The sequence below is a fragment of the Haliaeetus leucocephalus genome, unplaced genomic scaffold (genome assembly GCF_000737465.1).
Source record: "Haliaeetus leucocephalus isolate CR32 unplaced genomic scaffold, Haliaeetus_leucocephalus-4.0 Scaffold473, whole genome shotgun sequence".
NCBI classification, from domain to species: domain Eukaryota; kingdom Metazoa; phylum Chordata; class Aves; order Accipitriformes; family Accipitridae; genus Haliaeetus; species Haliaeetus leucocephalus.
In genome coordinates, this window is record NW_010972909.1 from 3,242,405 (window position 1) to 3,255,179 (window position 12,775).

The window sequence follows — 12,775 nt, forward strand, 5'->3', positions numbered from 1 at the left end:
CTAAATGCTTTTCAAATGTCAGATTTTTCTCTATCTGTACTCCTGTAAAATAAAGGTAATGTTGCCTAAGTAGTTTAACTTTTGGAGAGGTGTTGAAACACACTGAGCAGTATGAGGTTCTCTCAGTTGTCATCATGAGGGCTAACAAATACCCTCAGTAAAAATACCTGTCTCTAAAATGGTGGCATAAAATAAGATAGAAAATAGGATGGTAGTAGGCAGGTGAACTAGCAATTATTGACAGGATACCAAAATACCTGGGAAAGGAAGAATGATGAGAGTTGCTGAAAGTGAGAGCTGGTGAGTAGTGAGGTGAGGAATGGACTGAGTCTTGGTACCCTGAGGCCTGCTGAGTTGTCTCTTGAATGTACCCAGGCTGTTCAAGGAAGAAAAAACCAAACATTTGTAGCATCCAGCTTACTGCTGTGAAGCACAGAGAAGGAAATTATATGGGTGTTTATCTTGTGTTTGGTAATTTGTATTTGAAAGGAATTGACTTGAAGCACTGGAATCACAGGCAACTTCTATTGCCCTCTCATGGCTAATATAAAAAAAAAAAAGCCCTTAAAAATATCAGCTTGAAAGGATGTAACTCTTCTTGCTTTTATTGTACCTTCCTGGCTTACTAAGATTTCAGCTTAGAGAGAAAGTCTTCATTTTCTAGAAGGGGCAGAGGGAGTTTTTATTCATCAGACTTAAGGATTCTACATACCTACAAGAAGAACCTAGCATGTGGCCCTGCCAGCAACTTGTTGAGAAGCAGCAGCATAAGAATAAGGACATTGACAACTGAAGGGAATTGAGTTCTGCAGGGTGTCCTATGTGGCTTGACTCACTGACTGCTAGGATTTCTCATTGTTTTGTGTTTGCATACAGCCAAAGGGTTTATGTATTCCCATTTCCAAAACATTGTCAGTTTTGGAAGTATTCTTCTTAGGTAGGGACTGTTTTCTTATGGAAGGAGACTGAGTTTAATGCAGCTTTTTACTCCCTATGAGAAGTTGCCAGAGCTGTAGCTAAGATTGAAAATGCTTGGCCTATAATTCCAATTTTGCACTTACCAACTTGGTTATTTAGGGGTCCTTCCTTTTAGATCTGTATTAATATGAAGTTTTAGCAGAAGCTTAATATGGGGTAAGTTTTAGCTGCTATCAGATTGTTCCTTTAGTCAGGGTTAATGAGGGTAATGTTTAAAATTCTCATGTGAAATAGTATATCTCTAATTCCTAATCTTTTTTGAACAGCTGTGAAACCAAAATTACTGAGGAAGCAACTGCAGTTTGACTCAGAGTGGTATGGATGGTGGAGTTGTGCCTGGCTTTATGCCAAAGGCAATTTGGTTCTAGTATGTACACAAGAAAAATTTGTTTCCTTAATTAGCTTTGTCAGTGCTTGCATACTGTCTGGTGTACTAGCAAGCATATGTAACTAACTTCTTTTTGCAGTGGCATGTCTTATACCAGACTGTCATGAGTAATGCCCTTAATCTTTTAAGAAATCCAAAACCCCATAAGCTTGCTTTTCTCCATAAAGTTGTCCTTATGTACTCAGGACATATGAGTACCTGATAAAATCCTCTCTGCAACAGAGGACAATTCAATTTTCCTTTGCTCTTCATAGACTTTAAATGGACCTAAGCATGACTCTGTATGAAAGGTGTAGTTAAAATAGCAATTTGACTTAACTAATAATAATGGCTGGTAGAAAGAACAGCACAGCAAGGGAAATTGATTTTTTTCATTTGATTGTGTTAGCATTTCATTAGCTTCACAGCTAATTAATGGAAAACCTAAAATGCACAGGCTTCTAGCGTTCCCTCTGAAATGTTCAAGCCTAGCTTATATACATTCTATAAATGTTTCAAGAAATACAGGCAGGATAAAAGGTTGCTGTCTTCTGAGTGCCAGGACACTCAGATGTCTCTACCAACAATAGGTTATACCTACTGGCAAAGAACAATGGTGGGACTAATTCATTGTGTTCCTTAACCACATCCAACACTTACCATCAGGAATTAATTGTCAGAGATATCAATTTTCCAGTAGTATCTGGCTTAATGACCCTATGGCTATAGAACACTTGGCCAGCTGGCCTTAGAAATCTGCAAGATTGACCTCCAACCTTGGTTTTCAATGTCGTCTTCATGTCCTCTCCTTGCTAAGAAACATGCGAGCAAAATTTAAAATCTTTCTAATACCGTAAGTGCCAAATCAAGCTGCTAGAGTCAAATGCAATATAAAATTCAGAGTTACGCTTGTGATTTTTAGTAATGGTTTATATGTTACAGTACAGAACTTGTGTAATGCAGTGGACTGGATCAAAGGTAGCCTGGGTTGTATTTTGAGCTCTTTGTCATCTTGGATGTTTCTCTTTCCATTTTTCTGTTTCCCCCCTCTGAACTGTTTGTGTTTGAGGGTGGCAGTATTTCTCTGTGATTATGTAGAATACCTAGAACAGTGGGATGTTAACTCCAGTGGGAGTCTTCCCAACCTTGATGATGTATAATACAGCACATGTTTTTATGAACTGAGCTACACATCTCTATTTTCCTGTATAATACTCTTGCAGACCATGTCATTGGAAACCTGCACTGAAGTTTAAAAACTATGAGGAGTTAAAGAGTAATAGACTTACAGGTTAAGCAACTGTATGGCAGAGTAGTAAGTGTATCTGTAGCAATGGTCACTTATTAATATATCATGTGCATCATAATGTAAATGCATGCCTCTAAGGTGTGTATCCCTCTCTACATACCTGTGTATATGTACTTTCTTGTTACATGAAAGTGCTCATGTTACTTAGAAATGTAGGTAGATAATACTTAAATCAAGAAGCAGGCTAGGCCCCCCAGTGCATAAATTTGAAAGGAAGGAGGAGAAAAAAAACACACATAATATCTAGAGGCATTGGCTGTTTCCATAGGTAATTCTTTTACTGGTATTTACTGGCCAAGAGGAACATTGAGCTGGTTCATGACAGCCCTGACCTCAGGCAACCCTGTCCATCACAAATTGAAACTTGAGCAGGAAGACTACTACTGTATGTGCTGCTTTGCGGTCACTGTTCTAACCTCCAAGTAGCAGATGTCTCATTTCAAATCCAAACACTTGCCCCCGCAAACTGGAAAAGTAAGTTCTTTACAGCAAGGAAAAATAAGCCATCATCTCCAATGGGAAAAAACCTCACATGAATTAAGTTCTTGGCCATCTGGAATAGCTGCGATGCATAGTTTTGCTGGTGCTATTGAGGAGACTAACCTTTCTTTTATCTCCCATATAAACATTCCAAAGAAAGGTTGAGATCTAGCGCTTGCTCAAACTGGAAAAGAATTGGCTTTGTCAGCATTTGGGCTAATTTTTTGCATCTAGAAACTACTGTAATCACTGGCATAAAATGTCTTTAGTAAACAGTGTGCTAGGAGTTGTGAAGTGAGATGTTCAAAGTGTTGCTAGTTTCTTGAGGTTGTTTGTCTATGGTCTATCGCACTTTTGCCCTTTAAAAAAGGGCTGTCGGACACTAAGCATAATCTCTTGCTTAGATTAGACAAGAAGGCCTGGACAGAGACATAATTTAGTCTTTGGCAAGGAGAGTAGATGTTACAACTACTTGTAACTTCAGCAAGCCCTAAGCCCTGACTGTGACTGGCTGTGTGTGAAGAGTTGGTAAACCCCTACAGATAATCTCATGGTCTTCAGGGAACTAATTTGTACTCCTGGCTGGAGTTGACACTTTTTGCCCTATTTTCATGCATAACATTGCTAGAAGCACAAGTAAGGGATAAAGAGACAGTGACTAAAAAGGGTTGTGTTGTCTGGACAAATTATCTTTCTACCCATTTCTTGTTTTCCCTCATACTTAAAATGTATGTATTTATTGTCTTGTGGCTCTCCTAGTCTGTAATAAAATAATCCTGCTACTGTGCTTTATATAACCCTTTTCCTGCCTATTTTTTTCTCTATATGCCAACAAACCTAGAAGACTTTTCAGAACATAATCTTGTACGTTTTAGTCATTCCATCCTGCCCCAGAAGCATGTGTGTGTGGGACACACAGAAATTTTCACTTCTGTCTCATTTTCTTTTTCTGGTGAGTATTGAGGTCCTAGCTCCATTATATGATTCTACAGAACATAATATTGAGGGTAAGTATCAAAGGAGCATCAAGGTGCTATTAAGTGCATTATACAGTCACTAATCTGGAGATGAAAAACCGTGGACACCAGGGATGACTGTGACTTGCTGCAGATCACACAACTGATCAATGGTTGGATAGAAGTTATTTTTCTGAGAGTAAAAGGAGGTGGAAAAAACCCACCTGTTTGAAAGCAAGTAGTATATTACCTATGACCTCTTTCTAGTAAAATTAATGCCGCCTTGCAGAGATTTGTGTTTCTGGCGTGTTGGAGTGTACCCTGTCTAGTGAAAGGATTTCTTTGCTAGTCTTTGCATTTGTAGGTATACAACATCCCTGGTGTAAGAATAGCAAGTTCTCACTTTTTCAGGAGTTGATTTCCCTTTTAAAAAAAATAAATCTAATAGTAGTACCTATCCCCTATGACTAGCTATTCTTCTTGAATCAAGGTGCTGTGGAGGATCATTTACAGCAAAGGAAGAATTAAACAAGCTGGAAGAGGCCAAGCACTATTGAGTTGGCAGCACTGCAGACTGTCAGCAGATGTTTTGTGGGGCATTTAGGTAGCAGCCCAGCCTGAATAGGAAGAAGAGTCAGGATAAGAATGGATACTGAAGACTTGATGACAATGAAATTAGTGCAAGTTGACTTGGAGCATGTGGTTAATCAGTTTGTTTATTTAATGTATTTGATCAGGTTGTCATGATGTATGAAGCATCTGACCATTATCTGTGGTAGACATCAAAACATGAACTTTGAAAAATCTCATTTTCTGGTTAAGAATTTATAAATGCTTGTGTCTTTAACAGAAAGGTGGTTCACTGAGCCATGAACATTTCCTTCAGAATTTGACAGAGAATGGTTGGTAGAGCACTGTACAAAGAGAATCCTGAACGACATGGTCTGCAGCTCCTAATCTAAAAAAGAGAGTACTGACAGTCTTGGCACACATCACCATTTCCAGTCTAAGTTGTGGAGAAAGGATATAAAGCACGTCGCAGTAATCTACAGGATGAAGAACTGAGTTTCTCCTCTGATATACGTGTGCCTTTGTTTCCTAATGAAATGAGTCAGACCTGAGACTTATCCATTTCGGGGTCAGATCCATGAAGATTACCCTAAGATGATGAGACATACGTTCTTTATTTACAATGTTGCTGTATTCATCCTTTGATACAATATAGAGTATGTTGGTTCCTTTCTCCTAGTTCTTTTCCTTTCAGTGTTAAAAAGCTGGAAAAGAACACCTGTCAGCTTCCTCTAATTCAGAAGAGCCCTTGGGGTCTCATCACTCTTAGTTGAAATTTTTAGTGATAGTTAAACTATGTGCTAGATTCAGCCCCATGATGAATTAAGAAAGTACAATTTGATGGTAAGTCAGCTTGTTCAAATTTACAAGTGCATCATGCAGTGGGCACATCTCCAGAGTTTGTATCACTTTACATATAAACATAGAACTGCCTTTAAAAACAATTCATACCTGATTTTTCTAGCTAAAATAGAAGGAATTTTTGTGTTATTTCAACTGATTAAATAACCTCACTCCTTTAAAATGTTCTCATCCTGTGTCAGTCCCTCTTCTATTACATATAAATTAGCATACAAGGTCAATCAAATAATATAAATGAGGGGATTTTTAACTTCAGTTTTGTAAGCTACAGTGCTGATCAGTGTGGGCTGAAATATAATTTTAGGTCTTTTCCTCTGAAACAAACCTGCTCAACTGTAATGAGGTATTCACGTGGCCTTACAACCTCATCACTGCAGTCTTTGAATATTGCATGAATCTTAGTAGTTTTAAAATAATTTACTGCCACATAGACGTGAAAATCAGTTCTATTTTTTATTGTTTCCTTTTTATAACATTTACACTGGTCTGGGAAATAAAAACTTCTTACAGCAAGTGAAGAAAGTGAGAAACTCTGAGATGTCGACAAGTTTAAAAGAGGAAGAACAATCCTGGTTACTGTTGAAAATGTTTGCTTTGCTAAGCAAACTTCCTAAGTAAGGTAAGGCAAGGAAATACCTTGCTACCTTGTTGATCTAGTTGCTTGACTTATATTCAGGAGGAGCAATTTTACGAATAGAGTATACAGGATGAGGAAACAAAAAAGGGGGGTTTATTATAAAGGTAATTTGCAGAGATTTCAAAACATTTTGTGTATCCCTGTGCAACATACATTAAATGACTGTCCCTATTTTGAAAAGCTGATGATGTAGATGATAAATACAAGTAGGCAAGGAAAAGCAAGTCAAGGTGGACAACACAGACTGATGCTAACTGCAAGGCATGAGCAAATGTTAGTTACATTTGTGTTTTCCTTAGCCAATAACAGAATGGATTTGTCAATGCACTGCAGAGCAAGTAACGTTACAAAAGCAGTTGAAGTCTGAGGGTGCTTCTTGTTACCAGAAGTGAGAAGTGGGGTGAAAGTAAAGCATAAAGATTGAATGATCAATTGTTTGGGTATGAGTTTATGGAATTCAGTAGTTTTGGGGATTTGGGTTCTTTTTGGCGTTTTTCTTTGAAGGAGTAAAGAGTGCTGGCTAAAATTGTTTTGTCTCAATATTAGGGATAAATGAGGAAAAAAGGTAATCTAGAACTTGGAGAAAAAAATTGATAGTTTTTATAGAAACAATGAGATCTGAGGCAATTAAAGGATGATTAGGGTTAATGATTTTATGATACTATAAAACTTTGGTCGGTTTTACTGATTACACTTATACTTAATTTTCTCAGGTTAGTTCAAAGTCAGGGGAGAGAGTACGTACAGCTGCAGTGAATCTGCTCTCTTAAGTTAGGGAAAGTGTATACTGTTTGTTAGGCATTAGTCTGGGTCGGATTTTGAACCAAAATGTGCTCGAACACCTCTGAGCATGCAGTGGGAGCTATGAGTGTGTACTTCTTACCTAGAGAGACAGGGGAATTGTGTTTCATCTGTCAAGAATTAAATTACAACTGAAAGATTCTGAAACCATCACTGAAAAAATTATCTTTGGTTTTGTAAAAGAAATAGGTTGGTATATATGATTAATTTTGAAAAAGCTATTTGTTCCAAAACAAGGATGGTGACAGTATTTTACAAATCACCTTTGACAGCAGTATGTTTTATGAATTGTCTCGACATTGCTCTTCTTCTCCTTATCGGCTTATACTGACCTCTCCTGTTACTGCAATGCCCTGCTGTGAAAGCAACAGTACAACAGCAAAGGAAGATGAGAGAAGAGCAAAAAACAACAGGAATCAACCAGACACCCAAAGCTGCAGCTTCCCAAGCAGGTGCCTCATTATCCGAAGTATAATTCCTACCACTGTAGCCTTTGGTTTCATTTAAGTGTTGCTTACTGCTGTTCAGACGAGGAGGAGTGGGCATGTGGGATAATACCTCGGCAGACTTTGATATCAAAGTTGAGTGTGCAGCCTTCTTGTCTGAGCTGGTGGTTGACATAGTGCTTACTGAAGTTCTGCATGTCCTCTTAGCAAAATGATCATCTGGTGGAAAAGTTTCTGCCCTGGAATAAGTAGTAACCTCAGGTTTTTGGACTGTCAGGCTTGTGCTGGAGGTGTAAGTGTTTGCTGTTAAGCTGTGGCTGGTGGTAGAAGAGGGAGCTTGGAGCAGAAGAGAGCTCGACGTGGCATTATGATGCTGGCATCTTTCCCACTCGGTGGACTTTGTGCTGTTTTGACTTTCATATTTACTTGGTGTGGAGTGAGTATTTGGCTCTTTGGATGTCAGTTTTTCAAAAATAAGAAGATCTGGATCAATCCCTATTAAATCATAAACGATGTTAGTTAATGCAATGAAAGCTCATCTGCGCACCCACGAAAGGAGCACATGCAGACAACGGCAGGTCAGGGAGCCCAAGTAATACCCATCAACACTTTTTGGACTGGGGGTGTCACTGCCTAGGGTTAGGGGACACTTCACGGGATGCAAGGGAAGTGCATTTAGGGATTGCACAGGACTTAACTATGGGATGCTTAGGGAAGGAACCAAAGGTGAGGAAAGGGAGGGATCTAGGCTACTGGGGAGTAGGGGAGTCCTGACAAACGGGGGCTGTGTGTGTGAGTGACAGTCTGCACCAGCAACTGGAGGGGGGGCTGCACCCTCAGGGGCTTGGACGTCTGGGTGACAGCGACTGGGGTCCAGGCTGGGCAGACTGAGTATCTGAGCCCAGCTGGGGGGATTCACATTGTACATAGGTGTGTATATATATTTTCACTAGCAGATCTCTGTCGTGTGCCACCAGAAGAAGCAGGATGAGGCTCTTGGTGCTACCTGTGTTCGTGTGTCTGCTTTATGCATTTGTCTGGGTTACCTGTGTGGCTGGTTGTGTATATATGCATACTTGTGGTAGGTATGTGTGCTCTTCATGCATGTACCTAATGGGAATACACTTTCAGCCTTGCTACTGGTTGGATCTGGGGTCATGGAGCAGTGGCAGCTTCGCCTCTCAGTCTGTCAGATCTGGTATGGTATTTTCCCCAAGCATAGTATCGGTTAGGTACTTGGAGCATGACTCTTGAGAGCAGGATGTATCTTCAAGGTCCTTTCTCATGTATTGAATGGAAGAAAGGGGGAAAGTATTCTCAGAAGTAGGTACATTAATGAATAAGGAAAGAAGTCTTATGCTTTTTTAGCATTGCATGTTACTTCAGAAGATCTTCCAGCACAGCAACTGACCTAGTATAATTTTAATGTTTCCTATAGTTGCTATGTTTTCAGCCTTTATAAGTGAAACGTTTAATTACCTGTTGTGATGTTGTACAAAATGACATTGATTCTAGCCTTTAATATGCAGCTTTCCAATGCTGGGCAAGACATGTGCAGGCAATTCATATTCTCATGAATGGCTCCATGGTAGAACACTGCTAGATTGCAGGAAACTGTAAGACAAAAGGAATAAAGTTGAGCTTATCAGCATAATGACCATTGCATTTTGCATGTTATTATATTATTTAACATCAGAAGATCATTAATACTGGGCAGCTCCATAGTACTTTAAATCTGTGGTTCTCTGATTATCATGTAAACTAATTAAGTGTCCAGTCAGAAAAGCAGAACTACTAATAATTATATTCTTATTTTACATCTGGAGAAAAGGAATCGAATACCCATCTGAATTATAAATGTATCTGATTAAATAAAATTATATGTTTTATCTTGTAGTCCCCCTACCAGTTGCCTGCCTTCATGTCTCTCATGCAGTGAGTGGACCATTTCTAAAAGTAAAGCTATCAAGGAAGGCAGCTTTAAAGTGTTTTCTTTTGTGTAATATACCTGTCTGCTTGAAACTGGACTGCAACCACTCATTTCACCCAGACTATTAAAAAACATCCTGAACTACAATAAGTAAGTGACATCCTGCTCTGCTGCCAGTTCCCATTCATTTTCTCTGTTTGCCTTTGGACTATTGTATTTCTGTGAATAGAGCAGTTTAGACAATTCTTCATTTATGTTTGGAGGTTCAGTTTTATCTTCCCACATCAGAAATCAGGGCTAAAGTAATAATGAAAAAATGCCTGAACAACTTGTCGCTGAAACCCGATTTTCAAAAGTATATGATGTGCAAATCCTAATGTTTTAAGATTTAGATTGAAAATGTATGCTAAAATACTTATTGGAGTCACACTATATAAAAAGCAGGAAAGATTATTCTTTCAGAGTCTTACAGTACATCAAAATCTTAAGTCAAAATATCAAGTCAGAAGTTAATTTTATTTTATTACATCAATGTGCTTGGAACAGGATCAATGTTAGTTTTTGGTTTAGTCGTACGAAGTTTTGGGAGTTTTATTTATTTCATTTTACCTGCCTTGAATGTAGCCTCCATACCTGAACTAATATGGTTACCTGCAATTAAAAATGTATTGGCAGGACAGGGCTTTATAAATGTGTTCTATTTATTTAGGTATTTATTCTGAACATTTTTCTCACATGTGTAAGTAATGAAAATAATTTGTAATGCTTCTGCAATGTATAACAGAAAAAGTCATGCAACTTTTTCCATTTTATGTGTAACTAAAAAAAAATAATCCCTAACCTATGTACAAATGAGAAAAGAAAGAAAATAGACTACACCTGAGCTTACCACCTTTTCTGTATTGTTTGTATTTTTCATCTAGCAGCCTCAATACTGCATCATAGATTTAACACAGTAAACACACGCCTTGAAAATGTTTTTTTTTTCTGTCATAATGCACTTACCTGCCCTAAGAGCGAAGTATTTTCAAAAAATGTATACAATTAATCAAAGATAATAATCAGCAATTTTTCTTTCGCTGATGTAATTTTCATGTCCTATATCTACCTCTAGTTAGGCTTCATCAGTTTCCAGTTCTACATCATAGGAACTTGAGCTTAGAGTAGATATTTATGAAAGTGAGACCAGTACAAAGAAGGTTATGATTATCAAAACAATAGAAGAACATAACTTGTAGAAGACAGAATGATAATCTTATAGGGATTATAGAAAGCTCTGGCTTTATTATATACCAATTGGTTTACACTGTTCTTTAAAAGATTAGAAACATTTTGTAGTGTTAGAGAAGCATATTTAGCCAGTACATAACTATTTTGATATATTTCCTGAGAACTACAGGCATTTCAACAGGTGAGATATAAAAAACATTGGCTTCTACAGATAAAGGAATTTAAAATCCGGTGACTGTTTTTAAGAAAATAATTCTGAATATAGAAATATTTCTAGGCATCAGTAAACATTTTGCATCATTTTTAGCATAAGTTAACAGTCTAAAAGACAAAGCCCTTCAAATATTTCTATGAAATATCTATGTAGTACTTGCTTTTCTGTGATATCTTTTGTTCAAGGGTTCTTAAACAGTCTGCAAACACTAACAATGTGGTATTATTGAAGTCATTGTTTGAAATATCACTATTTTCAGATATTTCTTCACATTGATGATTTTTCTTCCAACAGAAAACTGTTCTTCACTTGCATCACATGTAGCAGTATGTACCCTTGCCTTCAGACCCAGGTATACAATGTTCTGGATTTTGTCAAAATTGTTCTTTCCTCATAGAATTTAAGACATAAGTTGACTCTTCCCAGGAATGCAGCTGGCAGTTACATCAGTTATGTCAATGTCAAGTTGTCAAGGTCATATTTTTGCTCGTAATTCGAAATTTCATCAAAATTTATATTGACTGCTTTTAGTAACTGGTACCTCACTTTCATCCTCCATATCCAAAAACCTTTCAAGTCTTTTGAGTTTTGTGGTCAAATTTAGGCACCACAGACACACACTTCATGCACACTCCTAAAATATACTCCTACAGTGTACCAGTGCAGTGTGATATAGAGAAAGTATGGTCTTGGGCTTAAGAAAAGCAATGATTTTTCTTATTTTTATTCTGAGTCTGAGTTTACAAGGCTAGGGAAAAGGGGTTGCCAGCTGAATAACTGCTATTACTTATTGCTCTAATTTTATTGTTCATATTAACGTTATACCTGGGTTGCGTGAGAAACATAGTGTAAACACAGAACAAGAGAGTGCTCTCTCCAAGAAAATGAATATTCTTGTGTTTCAGAGAAGGACAAATTGTGTGTTCCCTCCCTTTTCCCCTCACCATGTCCTGGTGTAGTACCATACTCCATGAAGAAGAGTCCTGTTGGAATCAGTGTCACTGTTTTTTCTTTACAGGAGTAGATGGTGATGGATCCTGAAGAGTTATTGTTTTAATGTTGGCATTGCCCTCAAGCTTTGTAACAGAGATCTAAAATTTCAAAGCAGACTTTCAGATTTTCCTGTGTTTCTAGTGTAGTCTTCTAAAAAATTCAGATTGTCAGATTTCTTTCTATGGGACTGACAGTGGGGGAACAGTTACAATGTGCCTCTGCTTTCCTGACTCAAAAAAATACATGCATCCTTGGTTTTGGTTTTGGGGTTTTTTTTCATCATTTCTTCTTCAAGTAAAGGAGTGTTTAGATAAAAATTACCCAAAATGTTTTTCCTCAAATGTTGTGATATAAATTTTAATGTATGCCACGATCTTGGTAATAAACACTCACCATTCCTCAGAAGGCAGCAAGTTCTGCTGCACTGTTGGGGTGAGACTTCTGCATAAATCTTCAGCACCTGGGCTCCTCTCTTCTGTGATTCCCGCAGGTCAATCAGAAGACCTGGGAAGCGTCGGATCCAGCAGTTCTTGTAAAAGGTAGTGGGTGAGCAGAGAGAGTCCGACTCCACAGCCAAACGCAGAACCAACAGCACTTCGGCTACTACCACCAGCAGAACCATTTCTTTGATGTAATGGGCTTAATCAGCACGCTTTCTCCTCCATGGATGGATGCACTAAAGTTTGGACCAGCATTTTAAGAGACAATCTCTTGAGTGGTGAGGATACTGCCAATTCTGCCAGGGACATGGGCCAGGGGATGTTTTTTCCAAACAATTCCCATGATGCTCTTTGGGCAGCTGCTGGAAGGAAGCAGCTGTTTTAGGAGCTACGTACAATTATAATAGTTATTGCTGCTGTTCCCTAACTTGATCATTTGGAGACAGTTTTTGAAGGACAAAAGGCACAGGCAGGTTTTAGTCATTCAGAGAACTTGTTTCTTTGGTCCCCAGTTTGTGTCTCTTGTCCTTCTAAGACCAAACTAGGCAGACAGCCTTAACCTG

General features: G+C 38.2%; 1 protein-coding gene across 1 annotated transcript; it reads right to left on the reverse strand.

Moving 5' to 3' along the window:
- Window positions 1-7,211: 7,211 nt before the first annotated feature.
- MANSC4 (MANSC domain containing 4) lies at window positions 7,212-12,394 on the reverse strand. The gene is made up of 3 exons (XM_010575437.1): window positions 12,166-12,394; window positions 8,885-9,019; window positions 7,212-7,900 (listed from the first exon to the last, which is right to left on the reverse strand). The coding sequence occupies exons 1-3, from the start codon at window positions 12,392-12,394 to the stop codon at window positions 7,212-7,214; spliced, it is 1,053 nt and encodes a 350-aa protein (XP_010573739.1).
- Window positions 12,395-12,775: the final 381 nt, after the last annotated feature.

What these genes read in the sequence shown, in the direction of transcription:
- MANSC4 (XM_010575437.1), bottom strand. Translation starts at nt 12,394, where the DNA reads ATGGTTCTGCTGGTGGTAGTAGCCGAAGTGCTGTTGGTTCTGCGTTTG. An exon ending in TTGCTGCCTTCTGAGGAATG is followed by an intron (nt 9,020 to 12,165) that starts GTGAGTGTTTAT and finishes TTTGTCTTACAG; the next exon opens with TTTCCTGCAATCTAGCAGTG. An exon ending in TTTGTACAACATCACAACAG is followed by an intron (nt 7,901 to 8,884) that starts GTAATTAAACGT and finishes ATGATTTAATAG; the next exon opens with GGATTGATCCAGATCTTCTT.